We start from the raw sequence: 20,798 nt of genomic DNA on the forward strand, positions 1-20,798 counted from the left end.
GGGCTCTGTTCCTTGGTTTGTTTCTTCTTTTTACTAAAAAATGAAGACAATAATGGTAGCTGCCTTATAGGGTTATTGCAAGAATCAAATGTGTTCACATATTTAAATGCTGAACAATGCCTGGTACACAAGAACTTTAAAAGGCTTGGAATTTTATCATCTACTGTGTTTATTAGTATATGTGTCTGTAGACCAATGAGTGTCAGTAAACACTATTTATTAAAACTGTTCAGTAAGACCAGGATTTTTCAGTAACCCTACATTCAAGTAAGAACATGAGAGAAAAGGTTGGGTGCAGTGGTTCATCCCTGTAATCCTAGCACTTTGGGAGGCTGAGGCAGGAGGATCATTCAAGCTCAGGAGTTTGAGGTTGCTGTGAGCTACGACGATGCCACTGCACTCTAGCCTGGGTGACACGGTGAGACCCTGACACGGTGAGAGGAGAATAATCACTCCAATTCTAATGTTTCATGGTTAGATAATATCCAAGCTGTCAAGATGGACAGGGCAGGTCCATGATGGTTTTACTGTATATAGTTGCTCTTTCTGGGGACACAACCACCAGACAGTATATTCGAATCAACATAGTAAATATATTATAAAGGGGATCTATCATATATACTGCACATTAAATTTTGAATGTGATAATCATTATCAGAAACATTTACTTCTACCATAGGTTAAACTTTAACATGAGTAGGTTTGCATGCCAAATGGACATCTTACTCTCACACTAGAACGATGACTCCATCAGAGGAATATGAACATTATACAGGGTAAAGGGCTGATTATACCTTTAACAGACTGATAATTTTCCAGACATGCTATTTTTGGTCTTCTCAGATTGTTAAAAAAACAGAAGTAAGCTATACTTAAAACAGAAAACCTGCCCCCCCTAAAAAAAATTCATTTTATGAAAAATGCTAGTCATTTTTATTTTAAAATTGCATACTTTAATATATTTTTAAGACAAAAAATTACTCTAAGGATAATTTCTGTGCCTTTTAAAGCAAACCTTAGGCACTTAGGTATCACAGATTGTTCAGAACAACTTGAACTAAAGGCTGCCTTCTCCTAGAGATTTAATTAATAAACATGTTTGTGGCTCAAAAAACATTTTGGTAGGCACATATGGAAAACCAAAAAAAAAAAATTCAGAAGGATGAAAATTTGGTAATAAATATCTTTAAGAAAGTGTATTAAGCAATTGAAAAATCAATTTACAATGAAAAAAACTCTTCTCAATTATAATTAGTAACAAGGAAACATGATTCCCCCAGTAGAAATAAAGATTTTAGGCAACAAACTAATCTTTGTGGGATAAAAAAGATTAGGCTATATAAGGGGAAAAAATGGGTGTTCCTATGCTTAATTATTAGTTATAAACTCACTGCTAAAATGCCAAGAGTATTTTTAAAGACATAAAGGGCGGGCAAACCTGGAAAACATCAAATGTAAATATAGTGCATTTGCCTGAACTCTACAGTGAACCAGAATGTGTCCCAAAACATCTGTGTTTTATTATAGGGTTGAAAATGAAGGCAAGGATAATTTGTACTTTGAAATCTATTTTTTAACTTCCATTTTTCATGTGTCTAATACTCCAAACATAAGAGGTTCATTTTATAAATACAGCGTCTTTCACTATTAATAAACATGTTCATGGGACTCTATCCTTTTTTAATAGCAAAAAAACACACAACTTTTTTTATCTTATTGCAAATCGATAGCTTATAGTTGTATATATTTATGGGGTTACAAAGTGATGTTATGATTAATGCCATGTGGAATAATTAAACCAAGTAACATATCCATTACTCCAAATACTTATTTTTTTGCACTGGGAATATTTGAAATGTACTTGGCCTTTTGATTAATCTCAAGTGTAGTAACTGTTCTTATCAGATTAAACTAAATACTTTTAAAGAATATAAGAAACTAGATGAAACACTGCTAGCTACCATTAGAACATTAAGTTCTTTCCAGAAGAAATTTCAGAAGATAACAAATAACGTAACATCAAATCTAGGATAATACACTGCTTAGTAACTTTCTTATTCATGGAAAAGCTCAGAGAAACAACACTGCAAGGTGTTGGGCACCAGCCAAAGGTTGGGGACAGGTGGAGGCAGGCCCACCCTCAGGAGAGCGCCTCAGGTCACCTCAACACTGCTGTCCGCCATTTTGTCTGGACCGGCTCCATGTCCACACAGAGCGGCTTTGCTTCCTCCTCTGTTCCCACCTTTGATTTCCAACTGGCCTGCAGAACCGGACACTGAACTGGCTCCACACTGACAGCCCCTGCTGTGTTAACTCAGCCTGGATCGCCGCCACATTGTTTAACTGGCACTAAATTATGGCAACCTACTCTCTCTCTCCTCAGAATCTGACCTCAACTCTACCCCCTTTCTTTTCTTCCACTTCACTTCTTCTCAATTCTGACAGCTTGGAGTGACCTTCTCTAGCTACAAAGTCAAAAATGCCTTGTGTTTTCACTTGTAAAATTCCCAAGTAGGGTACCTCATACCTTCAGTCCTGGTCTCCAAGGGCCCTTTTAGCAGTTAAATTGTTGCACTCCTGTGACAGCAAGAAAGGCTATCTGAGAGACCTTGAATGAGTTTCAACTCTTTTAGCCCACCCTTGATAGTTTCTTCATCTAAAAATTTAGGGATATCTAGAATACCTTTTTAAAATTATTTCCATTTCTAATAAAACAGCTCTTATATTCTTAATCTCAGGGAAATGGCCCCACCAGTCATGAGAAGTCATCAGGAAATCCTCTCTCACTCATCCTCGTATCTGAATGAATGCAGCACCCATTCTATGCCACCTTCTCGCTCTTTCTCCTAACTTTGCTTAGATCTGCTCTGTGAGCCCAAGTTTAACATTCCCACACTTCCAGCTGCTTCAGGACTCCATATTTCCACTTCTGGGGCTCTGAATCTCCCGGGCTTCTCTAAGGGTGAGTTGACTTGGGTGCCTCCCTGAAGGCAGGGGACTCACCTTTTCCTCCAGAAAGATGCTCTGGCACGAAGCCAGCAATGAATGACGGAATGAAAGGAAGAAAGAAAACTTGTAAAGATTTTTCCAACCCAAATAGAAAAATGGACTAAAGTAATGTTTTCTGTTGCCCGTTTTTCAAATCTTAGAAAACAAAACACTGAGTGGGAGGCACATTAAAACAAGTAGGGTGGGAGAAAGGGAGGAAGAACACTTATAGATATGAATCACAAGCCAGAGGATGTGCTGTACATTTCACAGATATAATCCCCTTTAATCCTTATAACTACTTTCCACAGGAAGTGACGTTATCACCATTTCACAGTTGGAGAAAGGAGCCTCAGAAAGCTTCATTAATTTGACCAGTGTCACAAAGCCAGTAAGTGGCAGGGCCAGAAGGTTAGCCAAGATGATGTGACTCCAAGAGTCCATTGCTCTTGTTCTAGAGCTTGTTATGATTTCAGCTTCATAGCAGTGACTCAAGTAAGCAGCACTCACTAGAGCTAGCCAATTTTATCTCCTATCAAAATCCTAGAATTTAAGAAATCAAAGGATTTGGGATATAAGTGGAAAAACTCCACAAACATTACAGCTGTGCTATTCATTTACAGACTTTACTCTTATGCCGGCACTAGCTATATATATATATCTTAGTACCTTTAAAATGTAATATTCTGAAACCCAGTTCTGTGCTAAGACTATACACCTGTATCAGTGGCATGTTGCATTCTGGAATGACCTCTCACCTACTTTAAGCTCTCCAGAGATTACAACACAACAATATGGGCTTCAATGCACTGCATGTAATTTTATTGTAAAAGAAAAATGCTCTGCCATATGGTTACCAACAAATGGAATAATGACTATTGCAAACAGAATTGAAAAACAGGTGGAGACCTGAAGAAAAAAGTAGAACTTAAATGAGATCTAAACAATTTTAAAACAGCAGGTCAGGCAGTATTATATATTTAAACAAAAGTGTTTAAAGAAACCAGGATGCAAAATGTATAAAAGCATCACCAAAAATCAAATGAGGAAAATAATGCAGTCAACATTTTCACTTTTTTCCTTGGAAAGCTTTGGTGATTCAAATTTGAAATGACTATTAATAGGGAAGATATAAAATGGAATCACAGGCCCAAAAGAAGAGAAGAGCATTTGACCTTTTATTCTAATTTCTTGGAATGGTCTTCCTATTTCCTTGCAATACATTTCTTTTTGACATTTCATCCTAGTTCTACCCCTGTGGTCCTTTTAGAAATGCAGTATAGCCAAAACCCACAAAGTAAGATGTGCCTTAAATTTGCTACATGGACCTGCATGCAATTAAATCAGACTGGTCAGATTTAGCGCCCTAACACTATATAGAACTTCAGAACAATACAGGCATTAAAGCAAAAACAAACAAACCAAAACACCCAAGTCTTTATAATCATACAAAAACTGATATCATATCCAAAATCTAAGCACATTCTTTGAAAATATGTACTTTTATTCTCAAACATATTTCCATATATATTCATCTATACTATATATAAATATAGATGACTTTTGTGAAGATATTAGATCCTATTTTTAACTTCAGGCGTGGCAATTACATCACCATTTTGGTGTTGTACTCCACGGTTTAATCATTCTAATGAAAATTACCACAATTACTTATTTCTGGCTAAATGCTACATTTTAGATCTTTTGGGTTATATCCCATGAAGACAAAGAGCTGGTCACACCCATCCTCACAATAACCTTTCACAGCCTAGAATTATGCACCAGAGTCATTAATCTTCCAAGTTAAGACCCATGTTCCAGAGAATTGTATACATCAACACAGTTTTAAGTGGCTGAGAGCACAGTCAGGCTTCTTGTATTAATATTTTCCACTGTAACATACAAGTCATATGACCTTGGAGACTACCCAATGCCTTTAGCCTTAGAAATAAAGTTTTCATTGCTTATTTTTAGGGCAGATAAATAGGAGAAAAGGCATACAAATTTATTCATGTGCAGAGAGCAGAATCACAGAGTGATTACCCAAATATCCCAATGGGGCCAAGATTCTCATGTATCTTTTTTCATAGAGGAAGGATGGGGAATGTAGGTAATTTTGTTAACAGGCAATAGATGATTCCCAGAGAAAATGAACGGATGGGGGAACAGAGATTAATTTGCAAATAGTCCTCTTTGGAAATTTTTCAAGCGTGGCTACATTCTTCAGTCTTCTCTTCTGCCACAGATGATAACAAGGAGGGGAAAGAAGAACTATTGTACCCCTTGGCAGCTCCAGTCTTTCTGTGGACAGGGGGAAAGTCTCTTCCATCATCTGTTGATCTCTAAGGGCTTTAAATTCAAAATACTCCTTATACTAGGGAGCCATATTTCAGGGTGAAGTTCTCTGAGCTCCCTCAGTATAATTTATGGAAAATAAGTTTTTAATTGTTTAACTTAGAAAGTAAAGTTCCCCAATATGCTGCTCCCCTGACATCAAAGCTATTAACCTATTAGTATCTAATCTTCAAGATTCCTACCTATGAATTTTAACAGAAATAGCATATTCCATACTTAATGTTATGTTGGAATTTTCCATTTATTCCTGGAAAATAATTAGAGTCTTAATATTTTATCAAGGATTTATTATATGCTAAGTATTAATATTATCCTGAGTGCTTTACATGGATTTTCACATTTAATCCTCATTGCCAGCCTCTAAGTAGATTATTACTCACAATTACACATGAGGAAACTGATGAACAGAGAGAAGAAGAAGAATTCCCCCCAGGTCACAGAATTAATTTTAAGTATTGGAGCTGGGATTAGAATGCAAGCAGCCTGAATTATGAGTGTATACTCTTAACCCTTTCTCTTCACTTTGACATCCTTATCAGTACAGATAAACTATATATGGTCTTTTTAACAACTATATTAATTATACAGATAAAGTATAATTTATCTAATCCCTCACTGGCAGACATTTGTATTATTCTCAAGTTTTTGCTATTGCAGACAGTGCTGTAATTAATGTCCTTGTACATACACCTTTGTACACTCAACTATCCAGCATCTATTTTCTTTTGTAGTTGTTTCATACTTACAAAAAAAGTAAGACTAATAGTACAGAGAGCTCCTGTACACCCTTCACCTAGCCTTCCCCTAATGTTAATATCTTACATAACCATTACTGCAATGATCAAAGAGCATTAACATTGGTACAGTATTAACTACAGACCTTATTCGAATGTCACCGGTTTTTCCATTACTGCACTTTTCCTATTCCAAAATCCTCTCCAAAACTCACAATACACTCAGTTGTTATGTCTTCTTGGGCTCCTGCAATCAGTGATAGCTCCTCCTGACAAGTTCTCCTGTCTATTACAACCTTGACACTTCTGAAGAGGACAGCCAGTCATTCTGCAGACTATCCCATAATCTGAGTTTGGCTGTCATTGTCTCATGTTTACAATGAAGTCAGGCATGTTAGGGAAGGACACCAGAAAAGTGATGCTGTGTTCTTAACATGTCAGAGGCTTCCCGATATTGAGAACTTGTAACTGTAACTGTCTTGTAACTGATGATGTTAACCTGGATCATTTGGCTAAGGTGGGATCCAGTGGCTGTCTATACTGTTTAAGTTACTATTTTTCCCCTTATAATTAATTAATAAATATCTTGGGAGAGATACTTTGAAACTATACAAATACCCTGATTCTCCTCAAACTTACCAATTTTATCACCCATTGATGGATCTTCTGTGCAACAATTACGTAGTATTTGCCTAATGGTAGTTTTCTATTTCCCTCTTTCCTTTTACATTTATTAAAATTCTTCTGTAAAGCTGTCCCTTCTCCAAAATTTATTTTTTCAATGGATATTCATTTTCTTCTCTGTTTATAATCTAACACTACCACTGTGTTGCTCAAATTGTTCCAGCTTGGGCCATTAGGAGCTCCTCCAGGTTGGCATTTTGGCATGCTTCTCTCCTTTTTTGAGTACTTCCTTATTTTCTGGAACAACATGTTCTAGGCTCATCTTGTATTTTCCCTGCCCCAGGACTACAACCAACCACTTCACCAAGGAGCCCTGGTTCCTTTTATTGGTGATCCAGCATTTAGAAACCAAGTCTAGATGCTACATTATTCATTTCTATTAAGGTGTCACTGCTTCTAGATCCTTTCAGCAGGCAGAGCTAGGAAATATCTTCATGTATACTGGCCCATGCACACACACCCACCTACATTTCTGTACCAATCTACACATTAAAAATTATGAGCTCATATTCACAATTCCAACTGCAATCCAACATCACAGGGTTCCTTATTCATAATTTCTTTCTCCCACAGAAAGAAACCTGGTTTTTATCATCTGCAGTATATTTGCTTATTTACTCAATCCTAGTATATACACAAACTAATAGTTGCTAACTCATATGCCTGTGCAAAGCAAATTTGCTAACTCTAGTGCTAACTATAGTGTTTTTGCATTGTTCTTTCTGTCTTCATCTGTACAGCATCCAGTTAAAATACTGTTTCTCAAAATTACTTATTTTAGTTCTTTCTTTTCCCATCCTCTTCAGTGGAATTACAAAGTACTGCATTTGTGTTACAATACTGTTAGGTTCATTTGTTACTGTTTAATGTTTTCATTTTGAATGCCCTCCCCTAAGACAGGCTGATTTTAATTGTTAACCTGTATCTTAATATGGCAGGTCAACAGAGCTGTCATTTCATCTAGCAAATGAGTCACTACAGCACAGTGAGGGACTCATGGGAACACCCCTATCTGAACATGGATACTTCTCTCAGCATGTGTGTGTAGACACATACATGTGCGTGTGTGCATACACGCACAGTGTGCTTCCCCTCCCCCCTGCCTTGCTGTATCTGTGCCTATGCTTAGCTTTAGCTTTTAAATAGAGATACCCCCTTTGCTCATAGGAAATAATGTGAAGCTTGGAAAGCAACAGATTTTAAGATTGAAAGGGCTTCTCAAACTTAACTATTACCTCCAAATCTCTACTTCTTAACAATTGAAAAACATACCATAAGTTGGAGTGTGGCCTTTTCATAAAAATGTATGTGGGTACCTGCAGGAGTGTGAACAGTATTTACTGGAAGTTCACAACACTAGAAGGATCCTTACAATAACCTTTTTTCTTTTTTGAGACAGAGACTTGCTAAAGTCTTCCTGGGTAGAGCGCAGTGGCATCATCATAGCTCACTGCAAACTCAAACGATCCTCTTGCCTCAACGTCCCAATCTTACAATAAGCTTTTAATGAAGCATTATAAACATGGAAAACACAAGAATCTGAAGACATTACTTAAGAGACTTTCTAAAGGTTTGGTTTCATTTTTTTAAAAATCCATTTTCTCTAGAGAAAAGAAACCAGAAACAGATGTAACTGACATGGTGGAGGGGCAAAGAAATACATTCTCAGAGTCAGAAGCACTGAGGAAACATGAAGAGGAAAATCTAAGTGAAAGCAACAGCAGTATTTCTGAGTTATCAGAAAATATACCTTTGCATATTAAAGTGGGCAAATGAATGGAAAAAGATGAAATGAGAAACAGTTCCCGGTGTCTTTGAATATGAAAGCACAAAGCTTTAATCAAAACACCAGCAGAGATCATTGCAGGCAGAAAGGAGGAGACTGCACATGGGAGAGAAAGCAGAGCTTCCTCTGCAGGTGCTAAATAGTGCAAATTAACTACCATACGAATTCCTCCTGTATTAATGCTTGCTCAGAATGCAGAAAGCGACTTCCAGAAAAAGCTATTTCTCTTTTCAAAGCTAGTAAAAAGTGACACAGAAGAAAAATGGTTTTCCTTTAGCAGGCCTCTAATTTAATCAAGGCCAACACTTAAGGCTTGGGTGGAAGGTGGGAAGAGATGGAAGGAAAACAAACACTGGCAAGAGAGGGAAAGGTTTGCAAAGACCGTGGAAGGCTTAGTATGCAGCAGAAGTTTTAAGGGCAAAATGTGAGTCACCAAAGAAAAGTGGAATCTGTTGATGGCCAGTAAAAGACCCCTTGGCTTTCTGCCTCTGTAACTTCCCTTTTTAATCCTATTTCTCATATCCAGCATTTTTTGGGGTGGGGGGAGCAGCTAGTTGTGTTGGTTTTTTTTATGTATACACACTTAAGGTTGAATATAAAACAAATACAGGCAGTGATAGCCTTTGTATTTTTAAAAAGTCGGCAGGAAGTATTCTATGACTTTTTGTATAGATGCATACCTTGCAAAATAAAAAGGCATATACAATCCTGTTTGAAGGCTTATAAATAAATAAATTAGGTTGAAAGGAAGGTAAGTGGGAGAGAGAGAGTAATGCTAATAAAAAAGGATTTTTCCTTTATGTGGAATTGCTATAAAAATCAGTTATGATACTGTGACATTAGAGCAGAAAAAAAGTCAGTTTTGATATGGCTGCAATTTTTAGACAGACACCAGGGAGATGCCAATATGACCACAGCCTCTCTCCACACAAGCTATGACTGTACTGATGTTATCATCTAACAAGAGCAGGGTACAAAGTCCACTAAAAATGGTCAGAGAGATAAGTCCTGTGGGGCCATATAAAGGGAGAGTGGTATACTTTTATGGAAGGCCACATTCCCTGGTTTATATGGGTAAAGTTGGAGTTTTAAAAAATTTAGAAATATGAAAATAACTCTTTAGACTTCCACATGTAATTCTACTCAGCTCTGACAGCCATAGGGAAGGTGGGACAAAAATCACACCATAAAACTGCCCTAGTCCTTTTAAAAATAATAATTCTGCTTGCTAAGTGTTCATAAACTTTTTGACATCCCTGCTATTTTTCTACTTTGATCTAGAAAAATTTCACTTTACACTGCAGTGGCCTGAATAGCTCAGTGTAGACAACACACGCATGGATTGCATTCATAGGAGAAGGCTGAACCCCTTCCTCCCTCCACTTGGGCACTTAAGCCGTTACTCACACCTGGTGTCCCTTCTACTCTGTCTGTATAGCACCCATCTGAACTACCTGTCAACAGACAATGAAATGCCACCATGTCAAAGGTGGTTTCCCAGATTCCCCAGTTGGAAGTCATTTCTCATTATTCTGAAATCCCACAGCATTTTACATGTAATTCTATATTTAAGCAGAATTCTAAAGATGGTGGCCCCCCTGAGATTCTTGTCCTATGATTGTTTAATCAAATGTTCATCTCGTAGTTGCTGCTGGGAAGGGTCTTGGCAGAAGGAATTAAGGTCACTGGTTAACTGACCTTAATATCAGGAGATTATTCTGGATTAGCTGGGTGTGCCCAATGTAATTATGTAAGCCCCTCAAAGCATAGGAAAAAGGCAGAACAGTCACTCAGTAGAGACATCAGAAGAGGAGGGCAGGTGGTGCAGGGGAGATCAGAGGGCTCTGAGAGTGAGGAGGACTTGAACCACTCTTGCTGGCTTTCAAAATGGAGGAAGAGAACCATAAACCAATGAACAGGTGCGACCTACAGAAGCTGAGAATGACCCCTGGCCTACAACCACGAAGAAAATGGGGACCTCAGTCCTATTACCACATGGAACTAAATTTTGCCAACAACCTGAATGAACACTAAGTGGATTCACCTTCCCAGCCTCCAGAAGGAAACACATCCCTGCCTAAATTTTGAATCTGGTACTGTGAAACCCAGAGCAGAACCAGCAAAACCAACCCAAACCTCTAACCTGCAGAACAATGAGATAACAAATGTGTGTTGTTTCAAGTCACTAAAATTTATCATAATTTGCTACAATAATAGAAAAATAATATACTCTTTTGTATTTTATCCTATTTAATAGCTCAAATCTCAGTGGGCATCAGAATCACCTCAGGAGCTTTTTAAAAACACAATGGGCCCTTATTCCAATAGATTTGAAACTGATGAGGCAGGAGGAGGAGCAGGGAGGAGATATCAAGTTTCTGTTTATATCTCCCAAGTAATATTTCCCCCAACATGTGTTAATATCAGCATCACCCCAGAAAGTTCCTGCATTCCCAGGAAATTCCCATCCTCACATCCACGAAGCAAACGACTGTTGCTGCTTTCATCCATAATATTTTGTGTATCAGTAGTCCTTTTTTTTGTTGTTTAGTATTCTATTATACTGTATGGATATACTACAGCTTGTTTACACCCAATTCACCTGTTGGTGGACATTTGGGTTGTTTCCAGTTTGGGAGTTTGGGGTTATTACAACTAAAGCTACTGTGATTATTTCTGTAACATAAGCTTTTGCATCTCTTGAAATGTTGGATCCTAGGTAAGTATATTCAATTTTACCAGAAGGTGCCAGACTTATTTCCAAAGTGTTTGTACCATTTTAATAGTTTTCTATCTCCAAGAACAATTCAGCCTCTGACTTTTTCTCCCTTTGTTCCTCATGATTTTAATGTGTAGCCAGAATTGAAAACTACTATACTAGATTAAAAGCTCCTTTAAGGCAGGATTCATGTCTTACTCATCTCTGCTTCTACCAATACATTAAATATTTGTTTAGCACATCCTTTACACCAACGCAAGAACTCAGAACTCATGAACCCTATTAAATTTTATCTTGAGACAGCTTCTTTTTTTTCTTTTTTGAGACAGAGTTTTCGCTTTGTTGCCCAGGCTAGAGTGAGCGCCGTGGCGTCAGCCTAGCTCACAGCAACCTCAAACTCCTGGGCTCAAACAATCCTGCCTCAGCCTCCTGAGCAGCTGGAACTACAGGCATGCGTCACCATGCCTGGCTAATTTTTTCTCTATTTATTAGTTGGCCAATTAATTTCTTTCTATTTATAGTAGAGACGGGGGTCTCACTCTTGCTCAGGCTGGTTTCGAACTCCTGACCTCGAGCAATCCAGGCACCTCGGCCTCCCAGAGTGCTAGGATTACAAGCGTGAGCCACCGCGCCCGGCCCTGAGACAGCTTCTGACTTTTGCCAAACATGGCAAATCAATTAAGTATGACTTCTATAGTTAATCACATTTAGTATATAATTTTGAGTAAAGTATTTCATAATTTGCATAATCATTCAATACCTGTTCCCCACCAAATTCTGAGCTCCGTGAGGGCATGGCCTATTGTCTGCATTTTTAAGGGCTGCACCCCTGAACCCAGCTGCAGAGCTTGGCAGACAGCAGGGCCTCAATGAATAAATAATGTGCTCTGAGGAAAGAAAAACCCTTCCTCCCAAGTTTTTTGTTTATTTTAATTAAAACAATAATGTATAGGTCTGCATTCTGGAAGAGTCCTAGTCTATGGCTCTTAATATACTGGTGAACAAAGATCCCTCTGAGAATCTGATTAATGGTATAGACCCCCTCCCCGCAAGAAAAGATAAAATTATGTATATATTCACATACACAAACAATTCTGCATACAGTATCAAGTTGTTCACAAAGAGTCACTGCCACTGTGTTTTACATAAAACTGATCATTTCAAGTATTTGATTTGTCCTAGGAATTACACGAGGTGTGAGGGATACTGAGATCAAGACACAGTTTCTATCTTTAGGAATACGGGCAGGGAGGAGGTCAAACACGAGTGTATACAATATCATCATCTAATCAAAGTTAGTATGTTGTCAAAATCTCTAACTCTTTCAAAGATTTCTTCTTTGCTTAAGTCTATATGACTAACAACCTGAAATGCAAATGATGCTCATGATAATATTTTGAGAACACATATTTACCTTCCATTTATGTTTCTGGGAGTGAAAGAAAGCAAATTAGGAAAAGAAGAGTAGCACTTTACCTATCTTGCATTCTCAAGGAATAACTGCTTCTGATTGCTTCTAAAATTAAGTAACCCCATTGAAATGACTTGCCCAGGAGCATGTATTGATTTTCCTTTGCGATCTTTTGCAAATGGCAGTGGTGCCCAAATTAATATGGTAGTTCATCTTTTCTGGGGAAAAGTAGGAAGACATCAGGATTCTTCTCAACAGATGGCCTAAGGCGATGATGGGGCAGAACTATAAGAATGTATGACTCCATTCAACCAGATGGTACACCGCAAAGAGGAAGGTTCATGTACCTGCAGCATTCATAAAACACTTCCTTGCAAGATCTGGATAAATGTGGCTTCTAGTGTTTCTGAGAAAACAATATTTCAGCATAAAAACTATGCTGCTATCTGTAGAAAGTTTAAGGGTATATTTTAAAACAACTAAAACAATAAAATCTTTAACAATGAAAATCCAACATTGACAGGGAACAGAGATCAAGAATGGTTTTGGATAAAGAAAGGAATTATCCTATATTAGTGAATTTTCTGACTGAAGCTGATTCCTTTAAATGCCAACATCTTTATAAAATAGTTTTGTTGGCAATCTTCCCACATCTATTTCACACTCCCTGTCTCCTTAATCAAACTAAGTAAACATAATGTGACATTTTTGATGACTCATTAAGTACGTCCATTACTTTGCTGTGACACAGCCATTCTCCGAGAAGCCACTGACTCCACAGATTTGCGCCTGCCACTCCTCGGAGCTCCACCTGTCCCGTCTGGAGTCCTAGTGCCCTTTAAGGTTTTCATTTTCTCTTCATCTTATCAAATCACTTCTCACTACTGACCACATATCTGCCTAACAGCACGCCCTCGAACTTCATCCTTATAATTCATGGCCAAACTGGGAAAATAATTGTTTCTTTACAATAATTTTGATTAAAAAATTTAATAACCTAAATGTTTGTGTTCTACTAAATTTGTTTTAGAAAAATTAATTGGATGTGGCTATTATCTTGTTAATGAAGAGCAGGCTCAGAGATGGGCAGTGGCTGGTGCCCAGGCCAGGAGATGGTTTTAGGCAGTTGTTTGTGTATTTATATTCACCTGTGTGTACACGGCCATTTGCTTAGCTTATAATACCAGGGAAGGGGATTAGGCCAAAAAGTTTGAAGTAAAAATTAATTATGGTTATTACCAAAAATAGGATCTAAATGAGGGTCTGAGTAAAATTTGGGAGGCTAAACAGACTGTAACATCCATTTATTCTGGCTGGTCAAAGTTATTTTTACTTTAATTTTTTGCTTTTTAACTTTTTGAGTCTTTTTCAAACAACTGACCTTTACCTAAATCAAGCATTACTACAAGCACAATACAAATTGTTTTCCTTTATGGTTGTGGTCGCCCAAGCCCCAGGCCAAGGACTGGGACAGGTCCATGGCCTGTTAGGAACCAGGTTGCTCAGTAGGAGGTGAGTGGCGGGAAAGGAAGTGAAGCTTCATCTGTATTTACAGCTGATTCCCATGGCTCATATCACTGCCTGAGCTCTACCTCCCCCCACCCCCTGGAATAATTGTCTTCCATGAAATTGGTCCCTGGTGCCAAAAAGGTTGGAGACCGTTGCTTTATAGGATGTTTTTACTATATAAGTACAAATGCCTCTAAACTGAAATTTGTTTCTCTGTATCCCTAATGGATAGTTAAACCTCATATTCAGGATAGAATATTTGCTGTAGAGTTCATTTACCCTCGACTGGAGGCCTGTTGAAAGGAGCACATCACTCCTGAGGAACTCCTTGTCCCCTTCTGGAATATCATAAGCAAAAAGAGGATGGTTTACATTGACAATGTGACCACTTAAATTTATATCGATAGTCCATGTTCATGGCTGAGTGACAGGAGCAGGGATCTCGATGGACCGTGTTACGTTGTTATAAAAATACTCCAAGCATACAAACATTCAAAATTCTATGGATGCATCTGAATATGAAATCCTATAGTACTTCATATGATCAAATTGAAAATAAAATCTGGGACTCATTAATATTCTATTACAGTCCCCTTAACGACTACTACCACCCCCACTCAAACTTTTTTTCTTTCTTTTTTTTTTTTTTTTTGGTTAAAAATCTGTTTGTACTCTTTAAGCAGCATCTGTTCTGTTAAAACATTGTCACAGACTTCTTTTGGGTAGATTTTTTTTTTTTAAGCATGAACACGATTTGCGGATCTTCAGCTACTTCAAAGTATTATTCTCATTATCGTCACCATTTCTCATTCAAGGTCTGAGCCACCCCAAAAGCAGCATCATTCTTGTGCCCACGCTGGGCACGTGGCTGAAAGGAGAGCATGATTCCAGACCTCCACGGGGAAGGGAGAAGCAGAAACACACCAGGAACCTTTTACCAGAGAACTCAGCTTGATGTACTTTACTGAAAAAAAAAAAAAAAAAGCTGCAATATTCCATATTTTATACCAGAGTCGTTAAAGCTTTTCTCTTAAAAAGCTTGCAAACACAGCTTTTCTCTTAAAAGGCTCTCCTAGTTACACCAGGATAAGCATCCAAGCCCCTTTCCTCCATAGATACTGTTGCTACCAGGTTTCCATGACCTTCTCTTGGAGAAATTCACCTACTCTAGGCAACAGTTGATGCTCTTTTTTTAGCTACACTTAAATACCACCCCTAAGTTCCTATTTTCAACTACATACTCCGAATATAACTCGGATCAAGTATTTTCGAGAATTCACTTCAGGCTTTTCATTTATAAAAAGTTCAGACCTTTTTCAGACTCAGTCCTGCTCCTTCCTCTCATGTAGTTCTTTGGAATAATCTTTTGAGAATGCTTCTACAACAAAAGCAATTTTCTTGAATTTCAGCCTGCACATTTACTAGTTGCATTATTAAGTATATACTTCTTTATCTAAGCCAGTAAATACAATGTGAAAGTTAAAACTTTAGGGATGTGATCTGGGTTGACAAAGGAAAAAAAAAAACAAAACATTCCCAGCCCTTAGACAGAAATGATCCTTCAAGATTACTTGTAGAGTTTTTCTGGCTTCTTTTTTGCCACGCAACATTTTACTCAAGAGAGGTCACGTGAGGAAGCTTGAGAACAAACAGGAAAACAAAGCAAGCAGTTCTGGTCCAGGAAGGGAGTGATGATGGGGAAGGGGTTGAGCTCTGGACACAGGGCTTCAAAAGCCTGAACTGAAAATCAGCAAACTATGGGCTGATACAGGCCAAACACCTTATTTCACAAACGAGGAAACTAAGGCAAAAAAAAGTGAAATGATCATCCTGAGGCTTGAACACTAGTCACTAGTAGCACCTAGACAGGATAGAGCCCAGTGACTTTCACAACTAGAACATTCTACATTGGGCACAGTGCTACAGCCACTCAACACACCCTCATCTCATTTACTCCTCCTAACCCCTCTCGGAGGAAGGTATTGTCACTCCATGTTATACGTGAGAAAACTGAGAAGAGTTGAAGTTGCCTGGCCAAAGGAAAATGTTGGGCTTGTTTTCCAGATCTGACACTGGTCATTTCACACTGCCACAAAGCCTTCCATTGCATTCACCCTAACAGATCAAACATTACCGGGGAAGAAGGAAGTCAGGTTTTTCTACTTTTTTCTTTCTCTTCTACTCCATGAAGGTTAGATCACAAGTGAAAGAGGAAAGGACAGAGGGTCAATCAGGAAAAACAATCTGTCAATATGAACTCTAATAATAAGCTCAAAATAATTCAATTCTTAATATATTCCCCTCAATACTGTCACCACCAGCATCTGAGCCAGCACTTCTTGTGTAGACAACTGCAACCTATCATCTCTTCCATTTCTACTCCTACCTCCTCTAAAGAATTCTCTAGAACATACATCCACATAAAAATAAAATAACTATAATAGGTTTGTGTTAGTTTCTAGCTTTTGAGTCTTCAAAATAATTCCCAGTGTCTTTTTCTTAATACACCATTGTTTTTAATACTGCTATATAGCTATATCTGAGCTATTGGTCATTATATTCACTACTTTGAAAAATGACCAAGAGTAGTCTAATTTCACTAAGCCAATTTTTATATGATGCCTAAACCTCTGGCTGAATAAAGAGCAATTGTGTGATTTACTTTTGTTTGTTTGTTTTAGTGGACTCGTTCATTATTTTTGTAATTGAAAGTTTTATTGATGTATTTATAGATTTACATGTAGTTGTAAGAAAGAATAGTCCTTGCACTGTTTACCTATTTTCCTCTAATGACATCTGCAAAACTGTAGTAATGACATCTGCAAAACTGTAGTATAATATCACAAACCAGAATATCGACATTAACAGAACTTGATATTATTTTGATTTCCCTAATAATACTTGTACTAAATGATAATCATGGAAGCAGAGATGGAAGAGCAGAGCACAAAAATGAGAGCAGGGGGATGAAAAACGGAAGAGAAGACTTCATGTTGCTTAAGGTCAGCCTTTCTGTAGAAAATATAGAAAAGTAGGGCAATTGTCAGTGCTAAATTTCCAAACTTCTCCCTGGCTGAAAGGGTCAAATTAGAGGGGCAGATAGAACTCAGGTAGTGAGCTGGGCTGGCTTTGCTCTCTTTTTAAAAATTGTTTTAGAGTCAGGGTCTCACTCCAGCAGAGGCATTGATCATAGCTCACTGCAACCTTGAATTCTTGACCTCAACTGATCCTCCCGCCTCAGCCTCCTGAGTAGGGGGGCAGGCACACGCCACCATGCCTAACTTTTTTAATTTTTTGTAGGGACAAGGTCTTGCTATGTTGCCCAGGCTTGTTTTGAATTCCTGGGCTTAAGCAATCCTCTGGCCTCAACCTCCCAAAGGATTACAGGTATGAGCACAGCACTCGCCCTCTTTTTTAGAAGAATCCTTACAGCTCTTGTTTACACTCTGTGTAAAAGTCCTTTGCGGAGTTTGGACTTATAAAAAATTGTTTATCTGTAAATATGTAATGAATGATTGATTTGGTGTTGGTGTTTGTCCTTATACACAGCTGTAACTGATTAAAAAGCCTAATGGTTGTGAACCTGCATAGCATAATTTTATATTTCTCAATTATGTTTCTTCCTTATCTAAGAAGATGCATTAATATTTATTTAAAATATCTTTTTCTCTATTGACCTTTTCAGTCTGTTTAAATGCTATCTTCCTGGCTAATTTCTCCATCATTTTAACAAATTATCTTTCCCTAAGAATACTAAATGAGAAAATTAGATTTAAAACAAGATATATATGCTTTCGGCCAACTAGATATGTTAAGGAATGTATGGAAGTAGACTGTATGTTTTTGGAAACTTCTTTTTAGAGAATCTTGCCTAAATTCTGTCCTTTGAGAAAGTAAGGGAAAAACAAATGCATCTGAATAACAACTTTTAGTGGGATTCTAACCAACAGAATGCGTAATGATCGAATTCACTGTTATTTCTCTTTCCATTAATGGAATGAAACATGTGAATCCTGCTGGGCCAGGCATCCTGATTTGCATCTTAACCACTCTACTCCTCCCTAACCACACCCCAATGCCCACATGTGCATGTGTGTACACACATTAACAAACATAGCCCAGTGAAAAACTTTTGGTCTTCCCTTAATAGAGCACTTAAAAGTTAATAAATTCCCAAGTAAAGGAGACAGAATGAGCATTTCTACCAAAAAATTACATTTTTAGGACCATTCTAAAGTCAAACATCTAATGGCAATGAACAATCTGAAAGGGTATCGTATCACTGATTGACCAAAGTAAGCTCTATTTTACCTAGCTTTTTAATGATTTACAGTGACATTGCCTTGTAACTGGATCTATTATAGTTTTTGTATATTTATGCATAATCAGGAAGAGGTATATTTTAAAGCACTCTGTAAACTGTGTTCAGTTTTGTTTTTTAGTGATATCACAAACATTCCGAAAGGGTTGGATTTTTTGTTTTGTTTTTTTGTTCCTGTTCTCTCCATCAATAAGATGATATAAAATTTTTAAGTTAAAGAGATCATTTCACCTAATACTTTTTCTACAATTCCTTGGTACCTACTGACTTCAATTGCTGCTGGGGAAAAAAATAAATACCTAACTATGAATAGAATAAAAATATTAAGCAGCACATTATATGAATATCCAATGGTAGGTGGCAACAGAAAAGCTGGGAAAGAAAACAATCAGGGGTGCATGTTCCATTGTCAAAATCTTCAGTCTGGATGCCTCCTCAAAATGAAATTATTGTGCAGCCATAACTGACCTTCCACCCTACATGTTCCTATGTCATTTTTTAGTATCTCCTTTTATTTTCCATTGCTTCTTCCCTTCTTTTATGTAAATACATTTTTAAATGGACACTTCATCTCTAAATATATAAATAATTGGTGGCCATCACCCAAAGTCCCTGTGTCCTTCCCTGTATGTAATGAGCAATGGACAATTATCAACTACCAGCGTTAGAAATGGAAACCAGATTAGACTGAAGATTGGACTATTCTGTTAAAACCAAGAATAGAGGTTTCTGATGAAACTCAGAAGAAATAAAAACTAGGGAACTGAAATGCAAAGGAGCAAGGTGCTCCTTTAAGCATGAGACGGAACAGTCAAGAAAATTATAATTTTTTAATTGACAAAAATTATGTATTTTGTGGTACGCAATGTATTGTTTGAAATGTATACACTGTGGAATGATTAAAGCTAATTAACATATTCATCACCTCACACACTTATCGTTTTGTCATGAGAACATTAAATCTAACCTCCTAGCAATTTTCAAGTATACAATATTAACTATAATCACCATGAAGTCCAATATATCTCCAGAATTTATTCATACTATCTAACTAAAATTTTGTCCCCTTTGGTCAACATCCCTCCTCCTCCACCCCGGTAACCACCACTCTACTCTGATTCTTTGAATTCTACTTTTTCAGATTCCACATGTAAGTGAGAGCATGCCAGTATTTGTCTTTCTGTGCCTTGCTTATTTCATTTAGTATAATGTCCTCCAGGTCCATAAATGTCATTGCAAATGACAGAATTTCCTTCTTTTTTAAGGCTGAATAGTATTCCATTATGCATATATATACCTACACTTTCTCTATCCATTCATCAGCTGATGGGCACTTAGGTCAATTTCTGTGCTATTGTGCTATTAGGTCGATGTCTGTGCTATTGTGAATTGTCAAAGATTATTCTATAAAGAGCTTCAGAAACATGCACATGATAACAAGCCAATACTTCACTAGTGGGTATTAGGCTCTCATGAGACCGACTGGAAAATGTCCTCAGGTAGGCAAGCAGAGTCAAGAATCTATAAAAACTGCCCCAAGACAAAGCTGAAATACCACCACTATTGGTCTTCATACTTCAGACCTAGGCCTCTCTACCTGGAAAGCAAGTCAATATCTAGCAACCTTTCTTTTTCCCAGGAATATTTAGTCATTTCGAATAATTGACATCTCCATTAACATCCCAGGATTATCTTGGGATCTCAAGAGGATAAGAACTAGTTTGCTTCCTTAAAGGTTCTTTAAGGTCCCAGGACCACTCCAAGACCTAATCCACCTGAGTACCTCCACTCTTGCAATGTCAAAGAGAGAAGTTGCTAAAGACCCAAATCAAACATAAAATGTAAAAATGTGGGCATAGGCCCAGGAGAAACAGTCTATTGACAAGGTAAAAAGGAAAATGTAAGGTTAACCAAGGTTCATTTTCAGGTCAAAGTGACAGATGATTTCCTTTCAAAGAGCAGAGGATATGTGTCCTTAGCAAGCAGCAGGCTAAAAAGAGACAGAAATGAGAGGTCTTGACTGCTGGCACTAATTCCACTTGGTCCTAAAACACCTTAAGCCCAAATACTTGCAGGAAGGAATGGGGTCCCATTCCAGCCCCACTTTGGACTAGGTGAAGAACTGCCAACACATAGCATTTGCTACGTGCTAGGACTCTAAAGTCCTTATATATATACCAAAGCTCATTCACTTATTAAAACAACTAGGTGAGATGGGTACTAATAAAATCTCCCATTTTACAGATGAAGAAACTCAGAGATATTTAAACTTGCTCACTGTCCCCTAGCTA

The 20,798-nt window shown here is 37.6% G+C and overlaps 1 protein-coding gene across 9 annotated transcripts in view; it reads right to left on the minus strand.

Moving 5' to 3' along the window:
* PSD3 (pleckstrin and Sec7 domain containing 3) overlaps positions 1–20,798 on the minus strand; it is a 460,884-nt gene that overhangs the window by 181,563 nt on the left and 258,523 nt on the right. Inside the window, exon 10 of one of the 9 annotated variants that reach the window (XM_075997240.1) lies at positions 441–15,150. The exons of the other annotated variants lie outside the window; for them this stretch is intronic. Within the exon in view, the coding sequence (XP_075853355.1) occupies positions 15,148–15,150 (3 nt within the window). The 3' untranslated portion in view covers positions 441–15,147. Of the gene's footprint in view, positions 1–440; positions 15,151–20,798 lie in introns of those variants that run through there. 9 annotated transcript variants of the gene reach the window in all.

The sequence above is a fragment of the Microcebus murinus genome, chromosome 24 (assembly GCF_040939455.1).
Source record: "Microcebus murinus isolate Inina chromosome 24, M.murinus_Inina_mat1.0, whole genome shotgun sequence".
NCBI lineage: Eukaryota > Metazoa > Chordata > Mammalia > Primates > Cheirogaleidae > Microcebus > Microcebus murinus.